This window comes from Chiloscyllium plagiosum, unplaced genomic scaffold, assembly GCF_037043375.1.
Source record: "Chiloscyllium plagiosum isolate Xiang-an unplaced genomic scaffold, Cpla_swu_hap1 HiC_scaffold_3, whole genome shotgun sequence".
NCBI classification, from domain to species: Eukaryota; Metazoa; Chordata; class Chondrichthyes; order Orectolobiformes; family Hemiscylliidae; genus Chiloscyllium; species Chiloscyllium plagiosum.
In genome coordinates this window covers 63,900,150-63,920,869 of record NW_028270141.1, presented here as the reverse complement: position 1 = coordinate 63,920,869, position 20,720 = coordinate 63,900,150, and the positions used below count along the sequence as shown (strand labels likewise).

The 20,720-nt window shown below is 40.3% G+C and overlaps 1 protein-coding gene across 1 annotated transcript in view; it reads left to right on the top strand.

Moving 5' to 3' along the window:
* Positions 1–20,720, top strand: part of LOC122543786 (macoilin-like) — a 139,414-nt gene that overhangs the window by 104,264 nt on the left and 14,430 nt on the right. Inside the window, exons 7-10 of the mRNA XM_043682558.2 lie at positions 10,861–11,019; positions 11,145–11,327; positions 12,953–13,073; positions 18,301–18,475. Coding sequence (XP_043538493.2) covers positions 10,861–11,019; positions 11,145–11,327; positions 12,953–13,073; positions 18,301–18,475 — 638 coding nt within the window. The remainder of the gene's footprint in view (positions 1–10,860; positions 11,020–11,144; positions 11,328–12,952; positions 13,074–18,300; positions 18,476–20,720) is intronic.

Here is a 20,720-nt window from a genome sequence, read left to right as displayed (position 1 = left end):
CTCTCTCTGCACTGACCCCACCATGTGCTTCCTTTGTCTGTTCTTCTCCCTTTTAAAACTGCTGTTGTTTTGACTTTTTTTCTCCAAAGTTCCAAAACAATGCAACAGCATATAAAACAGTAATTGCTGCTCCTGGAATTTGAGGAAATCACCTCCAACACCTAAAACACCTCAAAAAAGAAGCGACTATTACAGCCAGAAAATTTTCCTGTCCTCCATCTTGGATTACCCAGAATTCATATTAGCCAGATTCCTTCAGAATTGAAAATTTGGGTTATCCAAGATATTCGAGATCAAACCAGAAGGCAAAAAGGGCTTTCCGTTTGGTTGGCAGCAGCAGCATTTGGGAAATTGATTTACCTTTTCCAGCGGCTGCAAACAGTCAGAGTTTCACAGAACAGGAATTATTTTCATTAATGCATTTTAGTCAAACCTCACATGATTGCTATATCAATGTAAACAAAACATTTACATGATATGGGACAAGTGAAGTTTCCATTCATGATCTGCAGTCATATGTTACAAACAAAAGAAAATTAGATTTGTAATCAATTCATAGCTTTCACACAGGATCTCTTTTGTTCTCTCATCACTCACATTCAATGAAATTTGCACTGAAGTAATTTATAGAGTCAGTAACAAATAAAGCTGTTCATTCGCTGAGGCAAGCAGTGACTTCTGGAAACCATTAAATCCAATAAATTACTTCAAAATGGACTACAGGGATTCAGCAAAGATTTATGTAAATCACGTGTAACAATCCAACACTGACGACATTACTGGGGAGCTGACCAAGAACACCAAAGTAGTAGATTTCAGAGCTCCTACAATGAAGTCACCTCAATTTAATTTTGAGTTCAGAACAAGTCTAGTATAAATCCAATCTTTCAGAAGATGTCTGAAACTGATTGTCAAAAAAAGTACAACACGACTCATTGCAATCAAGTAAGATTACAAGTAGCAGGTGTGGTCCTCCTAAAATATAAAGTGGGTCATCATTATTATTTTTATCTTCTTTCAAGCTATCATTTATAAATAACAATGCAACAATAAAAGTCAGACTAATGCAAACACAGCCTTCTTTGCACATTGAACTTGGCCCAAAGAACTATATGGTAACATTAATTGGCTATTATATAATGCAGAGCTGTTTGTAACTTAGCAACATGCTACAGCAATAACTCATGTCTAACTAGAGCTGCATCAAGGATATTATTTATGGTTTCATTCTGTCACAACCTCTGATTCTGTGCATACCACTTGAATGCCGATCAGAGGTTGGATGTCTGGGCAAAAACATTAGGGGTAACATAGGTCAGAAATCTAAAGTGCTGTGGAGCTTTCTAATTTGTTTCAGAAAGTGTATTTTACAAGAAAGACTGTTGTAGAGATGGAAAATTACAGATGTAAAAACTTCTGTGGGTGACTAATAGAATGTAACATCTAAAAATGTCAAAGGAACTAGACTGTCATCCACAGCAAGTTCATTAAGATCCAATCTACTGGAAATTCGACCATAAGAACCTGCACAGTTTACTGCAAAAACATTTTCTTACACGACCTTAACTTCAACTAAAAGCATCAACTGACCAAAAACTATAGGCCTGCCATAAAAGATAGGCTGAAACATTTTATTTCTTCATCTCTACCTAAACTATTAATTATAAAGGATAATGTATGAGAGTTGGATGAGCAAGATGTAATGTCTTCAAACCTCCACAGTAAGTGTGGGTTAATAAATGACCCACGCTTTAAAGCAAAACTCACAAAAAGGCTTGCTGTTACCATTACTTCAATGGAGAGAATTGCTCTGAGGGTAAGAAATCGCTCACATACAGAATAAATTGATCATGGATAATATGAGAAAACATGAAAAGAACGGTGACCAAACTCTCAGAATGAAGCAACACATTCAGTGCCTAGAAGAGCTGTGTTATGTTCTGTACAGAATGAACGTGTGTTAGCTATCCTTGATTAGTCAGCTCAGAACCCGAGTATTCAATGTTCATGGGATACATGAAGTGCTGATCACCCATGAAGTAGGAAGAATGGACCAATGCTGACTGAGGAGGTATCCTGAAGAAGGGCTCATGCCCGAAACATCGATTCTCCTGCTCCTTGGATGCTGCCTGACCTGCTGCGCTTTTCCAGCGACACGTTTTCAGCTCTGATCTCCAGCATCTGCAGTCCTCACTTTCTCCTCTGAGGAGGTATCCATCTATACTCCAACAACTGGCTCTGTCTAGCAAGGGCTAAGGATGTCCCTGAGGATGACATGAGTAAGCTCTACCCACTTCCTCTGAGGCAGTAATGGGAGCACATTGTAGGAGACCCTGAATGAAGTGGACACCAAGTTAGATAAATCACTAATTTCCTCACTGTGGTGTATTGTGGATTACAGACACAGATATTAACAGAAAAGAAATGTCAGCTTCTCACATGGCAGTGAGGGTAACAGTGGGTGACAGTTGAGGTTGCAGGCAGTAGATTAACTTGCTGTGACAATATGATTACCCACGTTGGATGTACATTTTTCTGTGCCTGAACATGCTTGCTGCATTCACAATCATGTGGTTAGTCCTGCAGGTCTCAAAGTTCATCTGCTCAACCTTTACTGGCTCAGAATATGCTTTGTTAAAATTGGTCCTTGCACAGGCTTCATTGTGATGCCCAATCCTTTCATGGTGAAATGGAACACCCAGTACAGCAGAGGATTCCCCTCTGTGTCATCTGCTCCATCCTCCTGCTCATTTTCTTCCCCTGATGATGTCAGACCTTCTCTCTGACACCTCAAGAGTCACTCCTCTTTGGTGGACCATAGTGCACAGTGTACAGCAGACCACAATCAGGTGAGAAACTCTGACAATATGAGTGCTGCAGGGTTACAGTTGAGTGATACAGGCAATAAAAGTGTACCATCTGTTGCCAGATGGTTTGGCTGATTTGGGGTCCTTGTCAGCATGAAGCTGTCATACGCCCTTTTGAACTGCATTTTGTTGTATGCTATATAGTGGCTGGGGAGGCAGCATTTCAGAAAGTGGTTCTTGTCCTCTGAAATTCATCTGCTAAGCTGTAGGTGATGGAAGGAGTGGGGAAGGGTTGATGGAGGAGATGAAGTTGTGGTGTATAGATCCTGGTAGCTTCCAAGAAAGTTGCCGCATGATATGCAGGAACATTTTGTTGAGTACCAGTTACATGTTTATTGACTTGTAGGCGTGCTTGTTTGTAAAGGGTCGAAAAATGTGGCACTGGAAAAGCACAGCAGGACAGGCAGCATCTGAGGAGCAGGGGAGACGACATTTCGGGCATAAGTCCTTCATCAGGAATATGCTTGAAACATCAATTCTCATGCTCCTCGGACGCTGCTTGACCTGCTGTTTTTTCTAGTGCCACACTTTTCGACTCTGGTCTCCAGCATCTGCAGTCCTTACTTTCTCCTTGCTTCTTTATAAACCTCTCCTATTAATAGGTTCCCTGACGGCTACTTATTAAGAGGAGTAGTCAATGGTGCCCTCATTAGTGTGAACCCAGTAATCGCAGAAAATCCAAGTGTTGTCTCAATCTGGGATGTCCCATTTGTGGGGACTCTAATGAAGCAGACTACAAAATACCACAGGAGGTCTGCACTTGGGCCCTGAAATGACACAGAGGTGAAGTAAACCAAGGTCAGAGTTACCTTGCCTGCTGCTGGAAGGGTTGGGCTTTGTGTGGAGGGAGGTGTAATCTCCATTGTCAAGGGCCCAGATGTCAATCACCAATTCCCTGGGAGCTGCAGTCTCCCAGACTCATCACCTTTTGACATTTCCAGGTAGCTTTGCCTATTGCAGTACATCCAATAACTTAGAGTCATAGAGTCATAAGATGTACAGCATGGAAACAGACCCTTCGATCCAACCCGTCCATGCCGACCAGATATCCCAACCCAATCTAGTCCCACCTGCCAGCACCCGGCCCATATCCCTCCAAACCCTTCCTATTCATATACCCATCCAAATGCCTCTTAAATGTTGCAATTGTACCAGCCTCCACCACGTCCTCTGGCAGCTCATTTCATACACGTACAACCCTCTATGTGAAAAGGTTACCCCTTAGGTCTCTTTGATATCGTTCCCCTCTCACCCTAAACCTATGCCCTCGAGTTCTGGACTCCCCCACCCCAGGGAAAAGACTTTGCCTACTTATCCTATCCATGCCCCTCATAATTTTGTAAACTTCTATAAGGGCACCCCTCAGCCTCCGACACTCCAGGGAAAACAGCCTCAGACTGTTCAGCCTCTCCCTGTAGCTCAGATCCTCCAACCCTGGCAACATCCTTGTAAATCTTTTCTGAGCTCTTTCAAGTTTCACAACATCTTTCCGATAGGAAGGAGACCAGAATTGCACGCAATATTCCAACAGTGGCTTAACCAATGTCCTGTACAGCCGCAACATGACCTTCCAACTCCTGTACTCAATACTCTGACCAATAAAGGAAAGCATACCAAACGCCTTCTTCACTATCCTATCTACCTGCGACTCCACTTTCAAAGAGCTATGAACTTGCACTCCAAGGTCTCTTTGTTGAGCAACACTCCCTAGGACCTTACCATTAAGTGTAAAAGTCCTGCTAAGATTTGCTTTCCCAAAATGCAGCACCTCGCATTTACCTGAATTAAACTCCATCTGCCACTTCTCAGCCCATTGGCCCATCTGGTCCAGATCCTGTTGTAATCTGAGGTAACCCTCTTCGCTGTCCACTACACTTCCAATTTTGGTATCATCTGTAAACTAACTAACTGTAGTTCTTATGCTTGCATCCAAATCATTTATGTAAAGTAGAGGGCCCAGCACCGATCCTTTGGCACTCCACTGGTCACAGGCCTCCAGTCTGAAAAACAACCCTCCACCACCACCCTCTGTCTTCCACTTTTGAGCCAGTTCTGTATCCAAAAGGTTAGCTCTCTCTGTATTCCATGAGATCTAACTTTGCTAATCAGTCTCCCATAGGGAACCTTGTCAAACGCCATATAGATACATATAGATCACATATAGATCACATCTACTGCTCTGCCCTCATCAATCTTCTTTGTTACTTCTTCAAAAAACTCAATCAAGTTTGTGAGTCATGATTTCCCACGCACAAAGCCATGTTGACTATCCCGAATCAGTCCTTGCCTTTCCAAATACATGTACATCCTGTCCCTCAGGATTCTCTTTAACAACTTGCCCACCACTGAGGTCAGGCTCACTGGTCTATAGTTCCCTGGCTTGTCTTTACCGCCCTTCTTAAATAGTGGCACCATGTTTGTCAACCTCCAGTCTTCTGGCACCTCACCTGTGACTATCGATGATACAAATATCTCAGTAAGAGGCCCAGCAATCACTTCTCTAGCTTCCCACAGAGTTCTCAGGTACACCTGATCAGGTCCTGGTGATTTATCCACTTTTAACTGTTTCAAGACATTCAGCACTTCCTCCTCTGTAATCTGGACATTTTGCAAGATGTCACCATCTATTTCCCTACAGTCTATATCTTCCACATCCTTTTCCACAGTAAATACTGATGCAAAATATTCATTTAGTAACTCCTCCATTTTCTGTGGCTCCACACAAAGGCCGACTTGCTGATCTTTGAGGGGCCCTATTCCCTCCCTAGTTACCCTTTTGTCCTTAATATATTTGTAAAAACCCTTTGGATTCTCCTTAATTCTATTTGCCAAAGCTATTTCATGTCCCTGTTTTGCCCTCCTGATTTCCCTCTTAAGTATACTCCTACTTTCTTTATACTCTTCTAAGGATTCACTCGATCCGTCCTGTTTATACCTGACATATGCTTGCTTCTTTTTCTTAACCAATCCTTCAATTTCTTTAGTCATCTAGCATTCCCAATACCTATCAGCCTTCCCTTTCACCCTGACAGGAATATACTTTCTCTGCATTCTTGTTATCATTTTTCAGAAGGCTTTCCATTTTCCAGTCGTCTCTTTACCTGCGAACATCTGCCTCCAATCAGCTTTCGAAAGTTCTTGCCTAATACCGTCAAAATAGGCCTTTCTCCAATTTAGAACTTCAACTTTTAGATCTGGTCTATCCTTTTCCATCACTATTTTAAAACAAATAGAGTTATGATCGCTGGCCCCACTGACACCTCAGTCACCTGCCCTGCCTTATTTCCCAAGAGTAGGTCAGGTTTTGCACCTTCTCTAGTATATACATCCACACACTGAATCAGAAAGTTGTCTTGTACACATTTAAGAAATTCCTCTCCATCTAAACCTTTAACACTATGGCAGTTTGCAAGTTTGTTTCTCAATTTCCCTCTGACTATTGGTGGGTCTATAATACAATCCCAATAAGGTGATTATCCCTTTCTTATTTCTCAGTTCCACCCAAATAACTTCCCTGGATGGATTTCCGGAAATATCTTCCTTCAGCACAGCTGTAATGCTATCCCTTATCAAAAATGCCACTCCCCCTCCTCTGTTGCCTCCCTTTCTATCCTTCCTGTAGCATTTGTATCCTGGAACATTGAGCTGCCAGTCCTGTCCATCTCTGTGGCACGTTTCAGTAATTGCTATGATATCCCAGTCCCATGTTCCTAACCATGCCCTGAGTTCATCTGCCTTCCCTGTTAGGCCCCTTGCATTGAAATGAATGCAGTTTAATTTATTAGTCCTACCTTGTCCCTGCCTGCCCTGACTGTTTGACTCACTTCTGTACTCAGCTGTAACCGTCTCAGATCGATCTCTTTTCTCGCTATCTCTCTGGGTCCCACCCCCCCCCCCCCCCCACCTTACTAGTTTAAATATTCCCAAGCAGTTCTAGCAAATTTCCCTGCCAGTATATCAGTCCCCTTCCAATTTAGGTGCAATCCGTCCTTCTTTTACAGGTCACTTCTACCCCAAAAGAGATTCCAATGATTCAAAAATGTGAATCCTTCTCCCATACACCAGCTCCTCAGCCATGCATTCATCTGCTCTATCCTCCTATTCCTGCCCTCACTAGCTCGTAGCACTGGGTGTAATCCAGATATTACTACCCTTGAGGACCTCCTTTTTAAATTTCTGCCAACTCTCTGTAATCTCCCTTCAGAATCTCAACCTTTTCCCTTCCTATATTGTTGGTTCCAATGTGGACAATGACCTCTTGCTGGCCCCTCTCTCCCGTGATAACATTCTGCACCCTCTCTGAGACATCCTTGATCCTGGCACCAGGGAAACACACCATTCTGCTTTTTCATTGCTGGCCACAAAAACGTCTGTCTGACTACAGAATCCCCTAACACAATTGATCGCTTTGAAGCCGACATACCCCTCGTTGCATTAGAGCCACTCTCAATACCAGAAATTTGGCTGTTCGTGCCACGTTCCCCTGAGAATCCATCACCCCCTACATTTTCCAAAAGAGCATACTTATTTGAAATGGGTATATCCACAAAAGACTCCTGCCCTAGGTGCTGACCTCTCTCACCCTTCCTGGGGTTAACCCATCTATGTGACTGTATCTGAGACTTACCCCCTTCCTATAACTGCCATCCATCCCATACTGTTGCTGTTGCAAATTTCTCATCGCTTCTATCTGTCTTCAAAGTTTGGGTGAAGATTTGTAGCTCGGGTGCTCGTTGCTGTGGTTCTGTTCGCCGAGCTGGAAGTTTTTGTTGCAAACGTTTCGTCCCCTGTCTAGGTGACATCCTCAGTGCTTGGGAGCCTCCTGTGAAGCTTCTATCTGTCTCTCCAACCGATCCACTCGATCAGATAAGATTCGCATCCAACTGTATTTATGGCAGATATAATCCGCAGTAATCTTTAAACTCTCTTTAAACTTCCACATCTGACAAGAAGTACATATCTCTGCAAAGGCCATTTTTGCTCCTTCACAATCTACAGAAAAAAAAACACCGTCTTATTCCTCTACAAACACTGCCCCCCCGTTAAATTAATAACTATGGCTTATATTTTAAGTTTAATCAAGAGACTTATCTCCAAAAACATATAATCAAGAAAGAATCCACTATACTCACTACTGCAGCCTTTCTCTTGGACAAACTTAATACAACAATTAACTTATCTGATTCTGTGCTGTGAACTTCAACCAACAGTTCCTCCCAATGTCCAGTGGTACATGCATTCAGACAGCAACGGCGGTATCTCTCTCTCTCTCTCTCTCTCTCTCTCTCTCTCTTTCTCTCTCTCTCTCTCCTGCACTGTTCTCACCATGTGCTTCCTTTGTCTGCTCTTCTCCCTTTTAACACCGCTGTTGTTTTGATCTATTTTTTCCAAAGTTCCAAAACAATGCAACAGGATATAAAATAGTTATTGCTGCTCCTGGAATTCAAGGAATTCACCTCCAACACCTAAAATACCTCAAAAAAAAGAGCAGTTCTTACAGCGAGACATTTTTCCCGTCCTCCATCTTGGATTACCCAGAATCCCTTAAATAGCTTCAGAGTTAATGTTTCACATCCGGTGACCCTTCCTCAGAACTGAGGAATGGTCTCTGGACCTGAAACGTTAACTTTGATTTCTCTGCACTGATGCTGCCAGACCTGCTGAGCTTTTCCAGCAATTTTTGTTTTTATTTCTGATTTACTGCATCTGCAGTTCTTTTGGTTTTTACCTTAAACAGTTTGTTTGCTCCTTCACGGATCTAGCTTTGTGGCTGTGCACTCCTGATACCTGGACCCTTCTTTGCTGACCATGCTGCTGCTGCAAAGCCTCAATAGCTTTTATGTTTGATCATATGTTCCATTTGTAAATGCAATCTTCCTGTTGGTCAGGTGATGTCACCTAATGTCAGTTCAATGCCCTAATGCCCAGACAATGCAAATTGGATTTAGTGCCTGCGAGAAGTTATCTCGGCTCAACCTTGCCTCACCACTCTTCCTTGATGAGCTCCTACAACCTTGCAGCAAAGGCAAAGAGATATTTTAGCTAATTCAGATAAGGAGATATCAGTTACTTGGAGTTTCTGCTGTTTAGGCTTTACCTATTGGCTATTTTGATATGTTATGAGTCATGATAAAAGTAGCTTTGTTATCAGAAAATAATTTTCAATTGCTGTTTCATTTTTTCACTTTTTCATATGCGACAAATCTTATGTGGATTTCATTACTTCTGTACAGAAAACACAGCATGGCATGACAATCCCATAGATTGGTTTGGAAGGTTTTACTGTTCATGGCAGGGAGGACATGTGAGGTTAGGCTTTGTTGGAGGGTTTGAAAAGTCATGAGTGGTTGAAATGGGGAGGCATGAATACACCCTATTGAATAGTTTTCAATGATTATTTTCAATGGTTCCCTCATTCAGACTCTGGTCACAACATCGCTGAGTGGTTGTGAACCAGGACTACTTGAAATGTTGACCTCACTCCATGAGCATTAAAAGGAGCTAGGAGATGCCTATCTTTACAATGGAATGAGCATGAAGGATTGGGACATGTACCAGCCTACACATTGATTCCACCTTAATGAAAAATGGAACCATTGGGAATGGAATCATGAATCTTGGAATTGTGTCCTGATGCAAAAATTAAAGGGATCCAGAGACTCTCTACTTTGTGAAAATCCAGTCCAAAAAGATTAAAAATATTTCTTTCATATAAAGCCATGGTCTCACATGAAGTAACACATATTGGTATGAAAAGAATGAAATTACATAAAAATATTACTTTTCATATTCTCAGGATTTACCAACAGAGTTCATTAAGTATTTTTTTGCAATATAGTCACTGCTGTATTCTAGAAAAACATTGGCAGCCAATTTGCAGCAAACACAAACAGCAATGGAATAAACGATCAGATATTTTGTTTTAGTGTTTTATTAAAGAACTAACTCCTGGTTAGAATACAGGAGAGAATATTAACCACTTCAGAGAGTGCAATGGGTCTTTTATGTTCCATTTGAGAGAGTAGACAGGGTTTTAGTTTAATATCTCACCCAAAAGACAGCCCCTGTGATACTGTAGTGATCCCTTACAGCTACAATGAATTGTTGGTTAGACATTTTACTTAAGCCCATCAGCCTGAAATGAATGCTATTTTGCAATTGTTGGATGATAAACTAATTCTCATAGCTAGTGAAGAAGGTAATGATTTCTGAAAAAAAACTGTGAATGCCATTTTAAAACAGCAGTATTATAGGGCAGTTTCTTCAACATTGTAAAAGACAAAACTGCTAATATAAGAGAATGATGTGGGTGAGTAAAATGCTCTATGTTCCAAAGGCAGATTCACAGTTGTTACCATTTCTGATGACCATGGCTTCAGATACAGTTTTAGATAGAACTGCTGTATGAAATGCAGCTTAATATAACCCCTGATGTAAAATATCTTTAATGGCAGCACCAGCATGCCAGTTGACCTTCAAAATGTACAATGCGATCAGGTATATACTAATTTTACTACATTCCATGAAAATGTATGCTTGTGAGTTTGTGATGGTGGACAGTTTGTGGGAGAGGATATGCTTAATTTTCTATTTTTTTGTCATTTTTTGCATATTGAAGAATATATAAGAATTCTCCTTCAGAAGCATCTTGTAAACTTGTGGGTCCTCCCACCTTGAAGGGCAAGAGCAGCATATACATGGGAACACCATTACCTGCAAGTTACCTCCAATACACTATGTTGCACCTACTTCATTATTTCAGGGTCAAAAACCTTGAACTTCTTTTCTAACAGCACTGTGGAAGTCTCTACTTCACAACAACTGCAATGGTTCAAGAAGGTGACACTTTGCTAATTTCTTGAGCAACTGGGAAAGGGCAATAAATGCTGGCATGGAGAGTAATGCCCACATTCCATGAGCAAACCCGTAAAATACGTAAGTTAACCTTTTCACAAAATGATAAAAGTTAACCGCATATACTTCTTTCTCCTAGATTGGAAAATGATATAAAGAAGCTAAAGACAGACCTACAAACCTCTAGGCAATCTGAACAGGAGCTCCGTTGTCAGATTAATCTACTGACCAACAGCAAACAAAAAGTACGATCAGAACTTGTTCAGCTTCGACAAGAAAATGAACTTTTGCAGACCAGGTAGGAATGGTGTTGATCCACAATGCACGTTGGCAATAATTAAGTCAGCAGTTTTTCTCAGATTAAGTAGATAACTAGCCACCCTGTAATATTGGTGTAACAGTTGTGTTTCACTTTACTTTAAGAATGCATTGTGCTTTGCAAGCAAAACAGAAAGACAAACAGAATATCATCTACTTAGAGAAAAAGCTTAGAGCAGAACTGGATGGTCGAGCTCTGCTGGAGAAGCAGCTGATGGACACAAAGAAGAGGAAAACAGATGAAACTACAGTTATTGCACGGGCAGTCTCATTCAATGCATCCATGAGGTATTCTGCATAACCCCTATAAAGTACCAATTAGTTTTGGAATAACAATCAAAGCCATGGTCAACTGTTTTCTTTCATGACCTATGACTTCAGATTAGTAGAAGTATGTAGTTCAAACTCATGTTTGGTTGAACCTGATAAAGTTTATCATTAATTTATACATACATACTTGAATCAAATTGACCGCGACATTGAGATTTATTCCATTTGCCTAGATCGTCATGCTTCAATAAATTTAGCACAAACACAAACAGACGTTTAACATTATAAATTGAAGGTTGACTTTAAGTGTAGGCCAATTTCTGTGAATGAATAGAGCCATGAGTTAGAAACTCAATGCCTTTCCAGGAAAGAAGGATATTTTAACTTGTGAGGCTCATTCAAATTTCACCATTCAGCTTGCCGCTCACTTCAGCTTGGAAATTGGGATAAGGAGTGGTGGAAAATTTCTTGATTTAAGAGACCAACTGCTGTGAGCAGGCAGAAGATGGGATTGTTTGGGCTGAACTCTGCTCCTACTACCTGAGTAGACAGAATTCAACCATATTCTGAGCATCCCAACATCTCTTCGCCTGTCTAACTCTCACCTCTTTTTAGACTCTCCTTCAAATTTACCTCTTGATCAAACTGTCCGAATGCATTTTTTGACTCAGTGTGGCTCTTTGTTTGGTGATATGCTTTTGAAATATCTTTTGAGGTGCTACATAAATATAATTGTCACTGTTTTCTTTCATTCCTTATTAGTGTAGGAGCAGGAGAAGTTTTAATAAAGTCGAGCAACTTTGTATCATGTATCAAAGAGACGATAAATATGAGCATAACTTCTAAATTACCTTGCTTATATTCATTATTTACAACACTTTCATTTTGGAGGCAATATGTTCTCTAGGGGGTGACATGGACCAGCAGAACATAACTCAGAACATAATGCTGGTTGTTCTCTGTTATCGTTTGCAACAGTCCTAAGTGTGAGAGGATGGACAGTGTCTCACCCTCCATTCTTGTAAATATTTCAGCAGTCCCAAACTGTGGGTTGCAAACCCAAAATGGGTCATAGATTCAGGAATGGGGTCACAAGCTCCAAAGGTATGCTCTGCACTAAGGTACAGCTGGTGTGCAGACCTGCCATACTCATGCTTTGTATTATGACCAAAACGTTCATAGCATAAATATTTGTTCCAGCCCATTCATTCTTCGTCCTTTTAATCGATAGATGTGAAAAAAGTTAACTGGAGCCTGAGCAGATGTCAGTTCCTGTACGATGAGCATGTGGGTAGATCTGGTGGGACAGTAACCTTCTCAATTATGACATGGTCCATTATGAAAGGAGGTAATATCAATAACTTTTCCTCCCAGCATAAGTTTACCTTGGTGGAGTGTGGGCAACTGAACTTTAGAGGAACAGTAATTTTTAAATAAAGACATATTAGGAAAATATCAAATTATTTCTTTTGTTCCTGAGATCCTGCCAAATTTGGAAAATAGTTTGCAAAGCAGTCCAGTCCCCAGTACTTATTGTAATTAACCAGAAGATAGCAAGATTTGAGCCACTGGCACCAGGATTACATCAGTTATCTGCTTTTTTACACTGGTACATTTTGACTGTTATGGTTTACACCTTCCAGAGGAGATTGCACAGAGTCTCTGAAGAACAGAATAAAAGAATTGGATGCAGAATATAAACAGCTGCAAACAGAGCTCAAAATGAAAGATGAACACCTAAGAAAAGTAGAGCAGGAGGTGCAGGTAAATATTTTGTATTAAGCTCCCGAATACTCATTCATATTGGAACAAAGAACAAAGTGTTCATCATCAACATTACCATTGCAGGAAATTACAGTCATTGTTAGGATATTGACTGGTTCTAAAGTTTAGTGCCTGTGTTTTGGCTTTGGTTGAATGTTGGTTCTGTGTTAAAGCCATTATTTGATTCCTTGGTTATCCACAGATTCTTTGGCTGGTTGCAATAGCATTAACTGGGTGCTGGGTGGCACTGTGGTTCTTTAGCTGGTTCAATACCATTAGCAACAGAGTGAATCCCTTTCGCAGTAATAAAATGAAAAAGGAAGTTTGACTTTAGTTAGGTAAGCAGAGTTAACAGTCAGAGTTGAATACCTGAACTGTGATGGACGGAAGTGAACATTAGACATGCAGGCCCTGAATTTCTGCATTACTTAATTCATCCCCTGCTAAAAATTATAGCAGAGGGGTCAGGAGCGTAACATGGAAATACAGTTCACCATTTATGTATTAAAGTATAATGATACATAGATAAGTAACATATTTTACAGGCCTTGAGACAGTTTGGCTTTCTATACTTCTTGCTGGCAAAAGCATATTGTTGGTACTTTTCCACTTCCTTTCCCATGCTTTAAAATAAGTTATTACTGCCACATCTGATGTTTACAATAGCTTCTAACAGACTTATCTGGAACCTTCCAGACAGTCTGCTGAATAAGACTTTTAAAATGTAACCAATGGGGTGTAGGTTTGCTCGCTGAGCTGTAGGTTTGATATCCAGACATTTCATTACCTGGCTAGGTAACATCATCAGTGGCGACCTCCAAGTGAAGCGAAGCTGTTGTCTCCTGCTTTCTATTTATATGTTTGTCCTGGATGGGGTTCCTGGGGTTTGTGGTGATGTCATTTCCTGTTCGTTTTCTGAGGGGTTGATAGATGGTATCTAGGTCTATGTTGAAAATGTGTTGCTGGAAAAGCGCAGCAGGTCAGGCAGCATCCAAGGAGCAGGAGAATTGACGGTTCGGGCATGAGCCCTTCCTCAGGATTCCGTTGGGTATCGGTTCTTCTTGAATACGTTGTATAGGTGGTTCTCCTCTGTTTTCCGAAGTTCGTCAGTGCTGCAGTGTGTGGTGGCTCGTTGGAATAATGTTCTGATACAGCTTCGTTTGTGTGTGTTGGGATGGTTGCTGCTGTAGTTAAGTATTTGGTCAGTGTTTGTCAGTTTTCTGTATACGCAGGTTTGTAGTTCTCCGTTGTCCTTTCTTTCGACTGTCACAAACCTTGCAAAAAATGTAGCCAATATTCGTAGAATGTAATTTTAACAGTTATTTTGTTGAATTTTACTTTTGACCAAACAAAGCTCTTTTAACAGATAATTCATCACCAAATGTATATGCAAAAGTCCAAAGAAGAGACCAATTGGACTTCTACATGTTCATGCAGAGTCAATATATCTGGAATCAGGAAGGGGAATAATTGGCCATGGCAAAGAATTTAATTAGTAGCTAATAATACCAGCTACAAAGTATATCTGTGTACTTACATGAACAATGACATAATGATGCTCGTTTGTGATGTCTCCTACCACTAAATGTCTTAGCAGCACTTCATCATCCAGAAACATCAGGAATTGTGTCAATGGTCGAGCTTCTAGATTTGGTTGGCACATGTGGCTCATTAAGAATCTGAACTTGTAGAAGAGGAAAAGAGAACTATGCAATATTGCTGGGGATGCAAAAATAGAACTTATTGATTCTTCTGTGAGAGCTCCTAAAAGATGAAAATTAGCAAGCGAACAGACATTGGAAACAGGAGTATGTCATTTAGCCCGAATGGTCTTCTCTGCCATTCACCTAAATCAAAGCTGACCTCCTACCTCGACACCATTTTCCAACTCTATTTCTATAGTTATTATAACTTCAAACTCTAGCAATCTATCAGTATCTGTCTTTAATATAATCAATGACTGAATGCTTAATGGGCGGCACGGTGGCTCAGTGGTTAGCACTGCTACCTCACAGCACCAGGGTCCCAGGTTCGATTCCAGCCTCGGGCGACTGTCTGTATGAGTTTGCACATTCTCCCTGTGTCTATGTGGGTTTCCTCTGGGTGCTCCAGTTTCCTCCCACAGTCCAAAGATGTGCAGGTCAGTTGAATTGACCATGCTAAATTGCCCATAGTGCTCGGTGCATTAGTCAGAGAGAAATGGGTCTGGGTGGGTTACTCTTCGGAGGGCCTGTTTCCAAACTGTAAGGAATCTAATCTAAAAAATCTAATCTGTAGCCCTTTGAGGAAGAGAATTCCAAAGATTTCTCATATTCTGGCTGAGGAAATACCTCCTCATCTCAGTCCTAAACAATGTACCTATGTTCTGAGACTGTGTCATTTGGTTCTAGACCCTCAGCCATTAGAAACATCTGTCCTGCATCTACACAGTTGGGCTCTGTAAGAAAGTTGTAAAATTCAATAAGATCGTCACTCATTCTTTCAAACTTTGGAGAATATTGTCCCAGCCTCCTCAATCTCTTCTCATGATCCCGTCATTACAAGGATTGGTCTGGTGAATCAATATTGCAGTCTCACTGTAGCAAGTATATCTTTCCTTAGGGGTTCAAAACTGTATACAATACTCCCATTGTGGTCCAACCAAGGTTCATTTAATTGCAGCAGGACTTCTTTAGTCATATGACCAAAATCTTTTGCAATAAAAAAAAACAAAGTATCATTTGCCTTATTCATTGCTTGCTGCACCTGTATGAAGGCTTTCTTGTAGCCATTGTATTTATATGGTTAGTCCAGTTCAGTTTCTGGTCAATGGTAATACGATGGATTTTGATAGTGGAGAAGGTAACAAGCAGGGTAGATAAAGGGGATGTAACATATTTGGGTTTTCTGATCAGAATCAATGGTGTGGGGTAGGATATTAATAGAATCATAGAATCAAAGAATACCTACAGTGTAGAAGCAGGCCATTCAGCCCATCGAGTCCACACCAACCATCCAAAGATCAACAATGGACTAACTCATACAAGACAGAGAGTTGGGATAAGGTGGACATTTATAGAATAGCAACCTGTAACTAATGAAGTGCCACAGGGATGGGGCCACAATTATTTACCATACGTCTTATGTCTTGAATGAAGAGAGTGAATGTACTATAACCATGTTTGTGAATAACAGAAAAAGAGGTGGGAAGGCAAGTGGTGATGACAACTCAAAATGTTTGTAGAGGGTATAGAAAGGTGAGAAATCTTTCTCCATTTAAATAAGGTCAAGGTCCTCTATTTTTCCTGCCAATGTGCATGACCTCACCTGTTTCCATATTATGTTCTATCTAATAGATAAAATGTTAGGGGCAATTCCACACAGAATGCACCAAAGAACAGTTAACTGCCAATCTTTGACTTGAATTCAAATCAGGAAAGTCAACATTGATAGTCACAAGATTGCCTCTTATAGAAACTTATAAAATTATGAAGGGAATAGATAAGATAGAAGTGAAGAGGATGTTTCCACAGGTAGGTGAAGCTAGGACAAGAGGGCATAGCCTCAAGGTTATGAGGAGCAGATTTAGGACTGAATTGAGAAGGAACTTCTTCACCCAGACGGTTGTTAATCTGTGGAATTCCCTGCCCAGTGAAATAATTGATGCTAATTCAGTAAACGTTTTTAAAGCTAAGGTACATTTTTTTTAACAATAAAGGAATTAAGGGATACAGTGAGAGGGCGGCTAAGTGAATCTGTGTCTACAAAAAGATCAGCCATGATCTTATTGAATGGCAGATCAGTCTCGAAGGGCTAGGTGGCCTACTCCTACTCATAGAATCCCTATAGTGTGGAAACAGGTCATTCAGTCCAACAAATCCACACTGACCCTTCGAAGAGTAACCCACGCAGACCTATTCCCCTACATTTACCTCTGACTAACGCACCTAACCTACACATCTCTGAACACAATGGGCAATTTTAACCTGCACATCTTTGGATTGTGGGAGGAAATCCACACAGACACAGGGAGAATGTGCAAACTCCACACAGACAGTCACCCATGGCTGGAATTGAACCCGTGTCCCTGGTGCTAACCACTCAGCCACCATTCTTATGCCCTGGGAAATGCACCATGGAATGTCTGCCCCTCAAGATTATTTGAAAAAGCACAGCAAATGGACACGTTCTTCTTGGTTTGCAAAGGTCATGACCCTGCATGTGATTAGATGTAGCTACTAGTGCACATACATAAGCCACACTTTAAGCTTGACTGATAATCTTTATTTGGTTGTTAATGTAATTCTTAGCAAAATTGGGATTATTTAGCAAGTGCTATGCAATCTCAGAATATGGTGGACATTATGCTCTGCATTTTGCAGACATAGGCTGTTTGGGGATGGTTAGTATGCATTGTGAATACTGTACCTTGAGGGAGAGACTAGATCCAGGAAATTCAATTTAAGCATAATGGTGCCTATTTAAGATAGGGAAGAAAATTTGTTTTTGCAAAGGGTCATGAGACTGTGGAATTCTCTTTGCCAGAGAGCTTGAGGCCATGTCATTGATTCTTTTTATTGAACAAGGGAATCAATAGGTATCAGAGGTAGGCATGAAAGTGGAGGTGAGGGCATGGTCACATCAGCCTTAATCCTTTTGAAGTGGACGAACTGGTGTTGGACTCGGGCGGACAAAGTTAAAAATCACACAACACCAGGTTATAGTTCAACAGGTTTCTTTGGAAGCACTAGCTTTTGGAGTGCTGCTCCTTCATCAGGTGGTTATGGAGGCTAAGCTCATAAGACTCAGATTGTCGATTCATTAATATGTAAATCCCAGAACTTCTTTTAAGTCACGTACTCAAGATAACTTAAGGTTTATAACAAATGATCTTATACTCCACAACCACCTAATGAAGGAGCAGTGCTCCGAAAGCTAGTGCTTCCAAATAATTCTGTTGGACTATAACCTGGTGTTGTGCGATTTTTAACTTTGATCCTATTGAATGCTCTTGCAAGCTCAAAGGGTTAAATGACTGGTTCCTACTCCTAATTTATTGGCTTCTATATGTGTAAAAGGAAAATACATGGGAGATTATATTTTTAGAATTCTTCTCTTCTTGTTTTAATATAATGTGATCCTTTGACCAGAGCAGATTTTAAAATTAAATGGTGCAACTCTGAATGCTTTTCAACTGACAACCTTGAAGATTTGCTTGAATTTGTCTCTTTGTAAAACTTTTCTGTAGGAGCTTTGTAAATATAAGGAAAATGAACAGGACACTGAAATGTTGATGGCAGCACTTTCAGCCATGCAAGATAAGACACAACACTTAGAAATCAATCTTAGTGCAGAGACAAGAATTAAACTGGACCTTTTCTCTGCTCTTGGGGATGCCAGGCGACAGCTAGAGATTGCACAAGGTAAGCCGTAGTATTTATAATTGTGGGATGGTAATACCTGGTTATTGCTAAAGACTCGGTTTGATATTAAGTATGAATTTCTGTTCTACTTTCAATGTATTTCCAATGCAAAATTAAAGGAAGCACATTTTTCTCTTAAGGAAATCAAACAAGTAACTTGTGTTGCTTTTCCAACATAAAGTCGCTCCTTGCATGTTCACCTTCAGTACTTTTCCTTAGCATAAAATTTGCAACTAATTATGTAGAGATACACAACACCAGCGGCTCCAGAGAATTTAAGTTTCCTCTTGACAGCCAATCTCTTAAACTTGCAGTTTACACACTGTGAAACTAAAACAATTGCTTATATTTCAGTGATGAAATTGTTTGCTTATTGTGATATATTAACTGTGTTTACCTAGCTTTTTAAAATAAATACAAAGAAACAGAAACAATGTGTTTCACCTTGCCGTCTCCTCCCTAACTTTCCCCTTTATTAGTCTAATCAAAACTATGCCTTGAATTTTCACTGAGGAAAATCCCTAGCCCAGCAAACCTGATTTCACAGATGTCCCTGAACAGTTGGATTTTCATTCCAGAGGTGTTAGAAAACAACAGTCATGCCCACCACCCAAAAAAATGAGTTAGGATGCAGCAACAAAGACAGCTGTGTGGAGGTGACAATTGAAAAGATTTCCTTTGTTTTTGTTGGACATGATGACCGCTGTTAACCAAAAAACAAGAGGCAGTCCTCTAATGCTCATTGCTGACACTCCTTACCCAATCTAAACCTGCCACACCAATCTGGACCCACCATGATCCTTTCTTTGATTTGATCCAAAATTGTCACATGTACTGAGGTACAGTGAAAAGTATTGTTTTGTGTGCTAACCAGACAAATCATACCCCACATAAATACATCAGGGTAGTAGAACAGCATACATAATATAGTGTTACAGCTACAGAGAAGTGCAGAGAAAGATCAACTTTAATATATGAGAGGTTAATTCATCATATTCATTCATATGAGAGGTTAAGTCTGATAACAGCAGGGAAGTAGACATTCTTAAATCTGCTGGTACATGTTTTCAAACTTCTGTATCATCTGCCCAATGGAAAAGGGTGAAAGAGAATCCAATGCCCAGAAATCATGTTTTAGACATCCTATGAGCAAAAATTAGATTTGAGCGAAGTTAGCTGCACATGTACAGTTGTCTCCATGAACTATGGGCGTGCACAACACAGTTTTCCCAAACCTCATCCTCCCAATCCCCAGAAAAAAATAGCAAGTACAAGTTTTCGGGAGCCGATTTCCAGAACCTGGGCATTAGCACCATATTTGAGTACGCTGCAGATCCTCTGACAAAAATCAGTGCATGAGAGGATACATAATATTTTTATGATCAGGTCAGAAAGGAGTGAACCAGTTATATTCATCTTCTTGATTAGCTGCAACAAAGGTTTCAATTCTTTTTCGTACAAGACCAAACCTTTTCCTTACTGTAAACAAAAATGAGTTAATCAGAAAGTTTTTAAGGGAAAGAAGGAACAGTTTATTACTTTCTATCTTTGAGAAATGTAATAAAAATGCGCCATAATGTTTATGTCCTTCATGCAGTCACCTGGGCTCATCCATACACAAATGTACTAAGTTAAATGGAGATAGTGCCCTAAATAAAGGAAAGTAAAATAATATATAAGTTAGAATCCTTTGTGTGTTCTTGAGGTGTAAGAGTTTAATCTGGGACCATTTGGTTGCTTTGGCTTTTTTTGGACCAGCAATTGTGAATATTGCAGTTATCTTTCTAAGTTCTTGGTTCTCTGATACATCTTTGTAGTGAATGCTGTTAAACTGGGATTTTCATCTGGACAAAGACAGTCTTCTCAGTTTGTATTCAGTTGCGCATTCTTAATTTCATCCACTCCTCGTCTGTTTAGAGATTCTTGAATTTCAAGCTGGCTTTATATTTTGTGTCTGCTGAGATAGTACTTTCTAGGTTTAATAATTACAGGCAATGTTTCATCTCCACTAATGTGAAGATTCTATCAATGGTTTAAATCAATTTAAACAGGAGATGAGAACCTTTTCATACATCTCTTGTGATCTGACTGACTTAATTTTATTGCCCTAAGAGAAAATAATGATTTCAGTTCAGAGTGACTCTAGATTAATCCACATCAAAGTTCGCTAACCTATATGGGTCAGATAATCCTTGTGACCATTTTAGGTCATTATCTTGACTCCTTTTTTAACACCATTTCAGTC